The sequence below is a fragment of the Perca fluviatilis genome, chromosome 16 (assembly GCF_010015445.1).
Source record: "Perca fluviatilis chromosome 16, GENO_Pfluv_1.0, whole genome shotgun sequence".
In the NCBI taxonomy this organism is placed as follows: Eukaryota; Metazoa; Chordata; class Actinopteri; order Perciformes; family Percidae; genus Perca; species Perca fluviatilis.
In genome coordinates this window covers 21,677,863-21,687,244 of record NC_053127.1, presented here as the reverse complement: position 1 = coordinate 21,687,244, position 9,382 = coordinate 21,677,863, and the positions used below count along the sequence as shown (strand labels likewise).

The 9,382-nt window shown below is 39.1% G+C and overlaps 1 protein-coding gene across 2 annotated transcripts in view; it reads right to left on the bottom strand.

Moving 5' to 3' along the window:
- Positions 1-7,112, bottom strand: part of LOC120544614 (serine/threonine-protein phosphatase 2B catalytic subunit alpha isoform-like) — a 30,245-nt gene extending 23,133 nt beyond the window's left edge. Inside the window, exon 1 of one of the 2 annotated variants that reach the window (XM_039778504.1) lies at positions 6,695-7,112. In XM_039778504.1, coding sequence (XP_039634438.1) covers positions 6,695-6,749 — 55 coding nt within the window. In that variant the 5' untranslated portion in view covers positions 6,750-7,112. The remainder of the gene's footprint in view (positions 1-6,694) is intronic. The other variant, XM_039778503.1, reaches the window with a different exon arrangement.
- Positions 7,113-9,382: the final 2,270 nt, after the last annotated feature.

Here is a 9,382-nt window from a genome sequence, read left to right as displayed (position 1 = left end):
GATAAACGGTATGAGAAAAAGAACAAAAGAATGGTGCCAAATCAGCAGCTGCAGCAGAGCAGAAGATGCCCAGTACTCAGCTGACACTGTAAACATACATGTTGAATGTAAACGTTCACTAGTCAAGTGTCAAGGGTGTGCGCGGGGTGTGGTCACACCTAGGCCAGGGTTTTCAGTTAGTAAACAGTACAAAAATGCACAAAATTGAAATAAAACAAAGGATTACGTCATTATTGGTTATGGTTAAGGTTAGCATTATTGTACCTCGGCTTAGTTAAAAAGGTTGCATCTACCTTAAATACCGATTTACCATCCAGCGAGCACGCTAGGTGGTCTAAATAAAACATGGAAGATGTTATGTTTCCAACAGGTGCATTCTGGGACTACCTTAAAATGCTGAATGCTAAGATACTCATGTTGGATCCTCCAGCGGTGACTTCTATATTTGCTTAGGAATTCCTACCTTCATTTACAGTGCCTTGCGAAAGTATTCGGCCCCCTTGAACTTTTCGACCTTTTGCCACATTTCAGGCCTCAAACATAAAGATATAAAACTGTAATTTTTTGTGAAGAATCAACAACAAGTGGGACACAATCATGAAGTGGAACGAAATTTATTGGATATTTCAAACCTTTTAAACAAATAAAAAACTGAAATATTGGGCGTGCAAAATTATTCAGCCCCCTTAAGTTAATACTTTGTAGCGCCACCTTTTGCTGCGATTACAGCTGTAAGTCGCTTGGGGTATGTCTCTATCAGTTTTGCACATCGAGAGACTGACATTTCTGCCCATTCCTCCTTGCAAAACAGCTTGAGCTCAGTGAGGTTGGATGGAGAGCGTTTGTGAACAGCAGTTTTCAGTTCTTTCCACAGATTCTCGATTGGATTCAGGTCTGGACTTTGACTTGGCCATTCTAACACCTGGATATGTTTATTTGTGAACCATTCCATTGTAGATTTTGCTTTATGTTTTGGATCATTGTCTTGTTGGAAGACAAATCTCCGTCCCAGTCACAGGTCTTTTGCAGACTCCATCAGGTTTTCTTCCAGAATGGTCCTGTATTTGGCTCCATCCATCTTCCCATCAATTTTAACCATCTTCCCTGTCCCTGCTGAAGAAAAGCAGGCCCAAACCATGATGCTGCCACCACCATGTTTGACAGTGGGGATGGTGTGTTCAGGGTGATGAGCTGTGTTGCTTTTACGCCAAACATAACGTTTTGCATTGTTGCCAAAAGTTCGATTTTGGTTTCATCTGACCACAGCACCTTCTTCCACATGTTTGGTGTGTCTCCCAGGTGGCTTTTGGCAAACTTTAAATGACACTTTTTATGGATATCTTTAAGAAATGGCTTTCTTCTTGCCACTCTTCCATAAAGGCCAGATTTGTGCAGTATACGACTGATTGTTGTCCTATGGACAGAGTCTCCCACCTCAGCTGTAGATCTCTGCAGTTCATCCAGAGTGATCATGGGCCTCTTGGCTGCATCTCTGATCAGTCTTCTCCTTGTATGAGCTGAAAGTTTAGAGGGAACGCCCGGTCTTCAGATTTGTAGTGGTCTGATACTCCTTCCATTTCAATATTATCGCTTGCACAGTGCTCCTTGGGATGTTTAAAGCTTGGGAAATCTTTTTGTATCCAAATCCGGCTTTAAACTTCTCCACAACAGTATCTCGGACCTGCCTGATGTGTTCCTTGTTCTTCATGATGCTCTCTGCGCTTTACACGGACCTCTGAGACTATCACAGAGCAGGTGCATTTATACGGAGACTTGATTACACACAGCTGGATTCTATTTATCATCATTAGTCATTTAGGTCAACATTGGATCATTCAGAGATCCTCACTGAACTTCTGGAGAGAGTTTGCTGCACTGAAAGTAAAGGGGCTGAATAATTTTGCACGCCCACTTTTTCAGTTTTTTATTTGTTAAAAAAGTTTGAAATAGCCAATGAATTTCGTTCCACTTCATAATTGGGACCCACTTGTTGTTGATTCTTCACAAAAAATTACAGTTTTATATCTTTATGTTTGAGGCCTGAAATGTGGCAAAAGGTCGAAACGTTCAAGGGGGCCGAATACTTTCGCAAGGCACTGTAGGTGTTTGAGGCCTTTCTGCTGTTTGTGACATTAATCCCTGTCACAGATGTGACTGCAGATTGCCCTTTCAGATTAAAACATTTTGAATTTGAGAAGCACAGTGGAATCTGCAGAGACGCTGAGTGGACTTGTCATATTATGCTTTGAGAATGACCAAGCAGAGAAGTTTCACCTAGAGTAAACTGAGGAGGACTTTGCGGTGCACAAGACTCGCAGAATGATGTTCAGCCAGGTGAGTAGGGTACAACAACAAGAACAACAACAACTCTTCAGAGGAGGATGTCAACAACCACTGCGTTGCCTAGAAACATGTTGTTGTATGTGTTGCACTTTGTACTATATTGTGTTTACATCTCTGTGTTGGCTGCCTTGGTGAAGCTTTATTCTGTTATTAAAGTGGCAGGTTACTTAAGCTTGTTGCACCTGCTGCAGTGTCCATAGCTCTTTTTATTTATTGTTGGTCATTTGTGTGTAATTGTCTGATATTTTCTCCTCTTTTCTGGTTAACTCTTTTAAGGCTATACTGAGAAGGGTGGTTGTATATTTAAAATTGATAATGAGTTCTATGCACAGGATGCAAATTTCTGTCTATAAGGAATTTATTGTTCGGATACAAGGGCTTGGTGACAATATTGTGCATGTTAATGCACTTTATTTTGTAGCCTAAAGATGGTCTTTAATTTGATAGTTCTATTATATAACATTATCATCATCTTATACCACCCCCTCCCCTTATAAAATGTAACTCAGAATTGTTTACTCTGACTTTTTACTTATTAATTAGTAGTTTTAGTAAAATATTAGTACTTTACTCCATCTACGCACATATTATGTACACATGAAACAAGACATCAGCTGCAGTATATTCAGGAGTAATGGTATGCTTGCAAAATTTGTGCAGTGCATAGCAAACAGGGCCACTCAGCAGTGCCAAATGAAGAGAAGACAAAGGAAGAGTCTCAAAGCTCAGGCTTAAACCGAACATGATCAACATGCTCTTTAATAATGAATGCTTGACTAGAGAAATCTCCTCAAAGTCGCTGCTCCTGGGATAATGAGGCGGACCCCAGCGAGTTTATAAAGAATGTTCACGGTGTGCAGTGTGTATCTGTGATGGCGATGTGTGCTTTGACACTCAGCACTGTCACCATTCAAGTTTTAGTTAGGTTTATGGCATTGTTTGGCAGCCTGAAAGCATGGCGATACAACTTGGCAAAATACATCTCAAATGCAGTGATGCATTACCTTAAATTGAGAGGAAGTAGATGAGCCAATGAGCTATAAAAACACTGACTAAAATAAGTATCTTAAAACAGTCAGAACTGGAAGGCCAAAATGCATTGCTATAGGTACTGTAATTGACATTAAATGAATGTAAAATGCAGAAACTTAAATCACCATGAACTGATTATACTTTTTATTCAAACTGTTGGCACCTTTTTACCAGTCACATGAACTGAAATAGAGCCACATTCGGATGCTTTGAAAAGGACATACCACTTAGCTTCTTTATGCAGAATAGAGCAACAAAGGATTACGACCACTAATAACAAAACAATCCAAAAAAGCAACCCAGATACTAGACAAATGATCTTCAACAATGCATTTTGCAAACACGTACATATGTAGACTCAAATGTACAAGTCCAGTGAAATAGATGTATGGTGAGATGAGATGAGATGAAAAGCTGACTTGTGCTCAGCACCAGAGCAGAGTTGAACTACGAAATACAGTATGTTGCCGGGCAACAGCAGCAGCAGCAGCTGACTGTTGGAGTACAGCCAGTGCCGCCACGGAAAACTGCAATTTGCATTAGAGATTCACAGAGATGCTGTTGGAAATGCTCATGTGGTAGACACACATCAATTTTTTCTGATCACATATAATATATAATATAATATGAGCCTGTACTGTACACTTTTTTATGCCAAAACACATTTTCCTGAGAATGGTATCTCCATACGGCAAGCTGGAAAAAAATGAAAGCGCATTTTATGTTGCTAATGAGCAACCTTGGGTTCAGTCAGGAAATGGCTTCATCTGATTGGACTAACTAGACAGTGTGCATTTATAAGAGGTCCAATTAACACACAGTCTACAGACCCAAGTGTCAAGCTTTTAGCATATGTTGTGTTGCTTTCTTTCCACCCACCCCCTACAGCTCCACCAGCTGCTTTATGCTGATGTTTGAAGGGTTACGTACCTCCCGACCAATGTTAAACAAAAAGATAAAAGCAGACCTGTTCTGCTAAACCCAACTATTGCGCCATCGTAACCATTGATAAACTATTATCAACATAAGTGTGAACCAATTTGTTGGTACTGAAAGCTGGAGTGAATATTTTAGCCTGACGCAAGGCTTGTTGAGTTAAGTTGACATATCATGTCTCAGTGCAGTGCTTCTCATATTGTTGCATAATTATTTATTTAAAGAAACTGCTTTTTTGCTTCAAACAATGGAAAAACAGTTACAAATTCACGTACTGCATTTCTTTAAGATACAGTGACTGTGACATGAAGAAAATGATTTTCTACGGTGCTATAATAAAGTAAGATAGTTCACAGGTGTACTAAAGGCCCCATTCCCTGAAATAACTGACCTGAATATGCCTCTCGATGCCCACAGAACGGCGGTGACAGTGCCGTGGAAAACAAACTGCACAGACCAGCACTTATTGTATCTCTTAAGATATGTTCTGTCAGGTTAAAACATGTAAGAAAAAAGAGAAGCGCTAAGAAACTTGCTGTGGTTTAAGTTCTAAATGTATACAGGGTTAAAAATAACTTGTAGTAGTACCTTGAAGAATCAGTGCTCGGTAGTTTTCTACATGCAACACAATAACTGTCAAAAATGTCAGTCTCGACTTATCAAAATCACCATTGTCTTAATAACTTCTTTTGATCACCTGAAGGATGCATGATTAATTTTCTTGCATCTAATTTTTGGGGATTAAAAAAAAACATGGGTTTTACTACTTTTTCAAAGTGGAATACAAGAATAGTAGAGCGGATAGAAGTGACAAGGGACATTCATGTGTGGTGAAATGATCCATTTTCGATGGTCCGAAAGAGCAAATTAATGGGGATTTGAAGATAGGTGAAGCTATTGAGAAAGATTTTTAAATTACCTAAGGCTACGAGAATAGCAAAAATGAAACAAATGCATATTATTTTACTGAACCAGAAAAATATGCTTTGAGTGTTTAGAATCCTGTAGGAAAATGCTAAATGTTACATGACCATGTTACAAAAGCAAAAGTCTGAGTCAGAATTTTTGTCTGTGCAGCGTTTGCTGATATAAACCTTTTGTTTGACATATTTTTGAATGCCTGGATGTCAGTAAAGCTTTGCCAAAAAAAAACTGTTATATCTTGGTTGTGAGGTCTTGCTCAAAACAACTACTGATGTAATTTTACCAACTTCTTTCTCTTACTATGGACATTATTGTGACAAATGATAGTGTGGCTAGATGCACTGTTTGGAGAGAATGTCCTGGAAAAACAATGAAGTGTATCATCTGCTAACATGGCAAATATAATAAAATGTGTCAGCAGTATGGTGTGTTTCAGAATTTAGGATGCACAGTGTGTTATTTCCATTAAAAATTAGTCTGAGCATAAGATTGTTAGGGTCCCTCTGGAAGGACTGCTGATTCACAATATAGTTCCCTTTTTGAGTGTTCAGACCTGTAAGTATAATTCCTAAAGTTAGCTTTTCAATTGTAACATTTAAATGCTTACAGGACATTCATTGTGCCTGCATTCATTGTCACATAAGTGTATCTCATAGTACATATTATTCTGTTGCCACAACTCTGTAGCCTAAAGGACAAAGTTGTTAATGCTGAATGAGCTACTCGGCCATTATGAACGACAATATAGTCTACAGAATGTGAATATATTCAGGCACAGTGGTGATTGTGAGCTGATCCATTGTCAAAATGAGCATTGATCAAATGAGTTATGGCACAACTGTGAGCACTTCATCATCCTCCATTGATCCAAGTTGTCCAAGTCATCCTTCTCAACATCTACTGATGCAGCTTTTGGGATCCCATATAGACCTTTTCTCAGCAAATTAAAACATGACTCACTCCCGGTAAATATATATCCCCATTAAATGTCAATTACATGCCCTCTTCCTCTTCCACTGGCCCTGTCAAAGCCTGTGAAATCCTGCTGCATCACTGCCCCAGCTTCTACCACAAGCTCGGTAATTCAGCAGTTTTTCCATCTCTCCTCTTATGCCTATACCGAGCTAAAGCCATCATATAGGCAGTCACATCGTGACAACAAAGATTACAATATAAATAAATGTGTGCAATAAAATCCATATTTCCCCGCTGCACTGCTGCTTCTAAGCTTTATGCCCGATCTTCGCGGGGGCTGTGCAGCAAAGAAAACCGGATTGTTTATCAACATCAAAGCTCCAGCAGCTCACTATCATCACCGTGAACACAACTTGATGGCCGCATATGCACGACATGAAAAATAAAGGCCATATTCTTCCAAACCACGAGGAGCTAAATACAGGAGATGTTATGTAATATCTTTCTACAGCCATAACCTAACGCAAAATGCAGGCTAACTTACATTTCACCATCCGATCGGTGGCGTTTAAGACGATGTCAGCGTTAGACATCTTCATGGGCAGTTGCTGTCTTCGAGGCTGAAGCTGTTTTCTCTCCCTCCTTTTAGAGTCTACTCTCAGTATTTGTTGTCGAAATGCGACTGATGCTGTGGCATCACTTAGATGATGCGCCCCCTCCGTGCGTCGGTGCTGCGCCGGGTAGGACTGCTGCTCCCCAGGCAGGGATGGATGCTGGATGCTGGATGCTGTACAGTAGGAGCTGCTGCTGTGCTAAGCTGTTAATGTGGGGGAGGATGAACGGAGAGAGAGAGAGAGAGAGAGAGAGAGAGAGAGAGAGAGAGAGAGAGAGAGAGAGAGCGATGCACCCCCGACATGGCGGTGGAGGGAACTCCCACGCAAATGTTTCACGGGACTGCCTGATGCTGCCATCAGATGGAGGCTGAGACGGGGTTGCCCCCACGCACGCACGGCGCGCCATGTTTCGATATTCTCGAAATTTCTGTACGCCCGAAGATGGGAGCGTATGGGCCTCGGTTCAAACATGTGTAACATTCATGATCACTGGACAGGTTCGTTTTGATTACAGGCGCGCGCACGTGCACGCGAGCATCACAGGCAGTTGGATTTATGGCAAAAACAGCAGAGACATTTCACTTGGTGGCGACAAACCGCCAGGGTTTGTGTAAACTGAGCTACTCAAACGTGGCGATAGCACACATTTTAAAAGAAACATTTATGTTATTTTACCAATTTGGAGATGACGTAATTTTTGTTTATGTGCCACAGGAAATGCCAATTAATACATTTTCTGGTGAGTGGGCTGCACTTAAGCCTACATCAAAACACTTGTCTGCTGTAAAATCCAAACTTAAATTTTAGCCTACATGTGTTTTTGTAATCATTTGTTAATTACCCTTAATCTATTAACTGAATTGTGGTCCAGTGCATACATGATATATATATATATATATATATATATATATATATATATATATATATATATATATATATATATATATATATATATATATATCATGTATATATATATACATATATATATATTGGATGCATATGAATGAAATAAAAAAAATGAATTCAAAAATACTATTATATGTACAAATCGCGAATATTGTGGCACTTCATGTGAAAGTGGTCATTTAACCCCTAAGTCAGGACTGTAAGGCAAATGCCTGACAAGTCCCACCCATACATCCGTGGTCCCAACTCATTCTTCATTTAGCCAACCATGAGCCAGACACCATTTGGGGACTTTTACACAAACTGCTGGTATAGCCATAACCCTTGCTTGATTGTATTCTAACAAATGAAAACTGTTTTGGAACACCATATCAATGTGAGAAATCAAGTTAAAATTGGAATACAAAGCTTCGCGGGGGTTTCAAGGCCTTCTTGATTTTAAGGCTGTAAGACAACTTAAAAAAAAGTTGGCCTTTATTTACCTGCATTAAAAAAAGTACACAGTTAAAACTACCAAAGAGCTAATAGAACAAGGGCCAAGTGTCAGGCAGAAGAAAACACTGAAAAAAAAGAAGCCTATTAAGTATGTATGATTGTTAATAAATAAATAAAATACATAATACAGAGAATTGTAATAAAAGTTCCTAAAAATAACAGGAAAACTAATCTCTAATGCAAAATTTACAGAATATAATCTGCTCAAAATCCAAATTGCTGGATTTACACAAACTTTCTGTAGGTATTTCGTTCACTATTTGGGTTAATTTTACAGTTTATCAGTTGCTCTAATGTTATAATTATGCATTGAATATAAAATGAAATATCCATAAAACATGTCACTTAGCACACTAGCCCTTTTATGTATAACACTTGCATTTTTAAATGGATTATTTCATGTCATCCTGTTAAATCCGTATAAAAATGCAAACTGGCACTAAATGTTTTCACATTGAACATTATAGAATTGAAAAGTTGACTTTTAGATTTCTTGCCCTAAAAATTTTCCCATTTGACAGACTCTAGATGTGTTACTAAAAAAGCTACACAGGGGCGACCTCTAGCTCACCCAGTAGAGTGACCATGTAGGCTGAGTCCTTGGCAGCGGCCCGGGTTCAAATCCATGGTCCTTTGCTGCATGTCGTCCTCTCTCACCTCTCCTCTCTTCAAGCTGGCGTTCATATACTACACTGGCCTGTCAATTAAAGGCCATAAAAGCCTCCCAAAATAGCTACATATAAATAAATAAGACCAATATCTAAGATTACCATCATTTGTCTTAAATGCATGGACATTTTGATGAAAGACAACATTAGCACAACTTGTCTGTACTGTAGCAAACCTGAAGTGAATTTTGTTCATGTTAGCAGATTTATAAAATTTTTAATCATGAATTTCTAACCCAACCTTTGGTGACTAGTCTGTCCCTTTCTTAAGAACAGTTAAAGCTCTTTTCAAAAGAACATGACTGAAAGCAGCAGGACGTGAGAGGAGCATGATGCTACATTTTGAACTCTTAAGAAGCAGCATCAGGTAAAACACTGCTTGAGCGATCACTGAGAGTATTACTGGTATGATTTGTTTATTACCTAAAAAGCACACACTTTTGATAGCCATCTCTACTCCTAGTTATTATTTCATTTTATTTATTTAATTTATTCTAAAGGAAGTTTCTCAGACAGCCTCTGTAGGACATGCCACTAGATGGGGCCCTA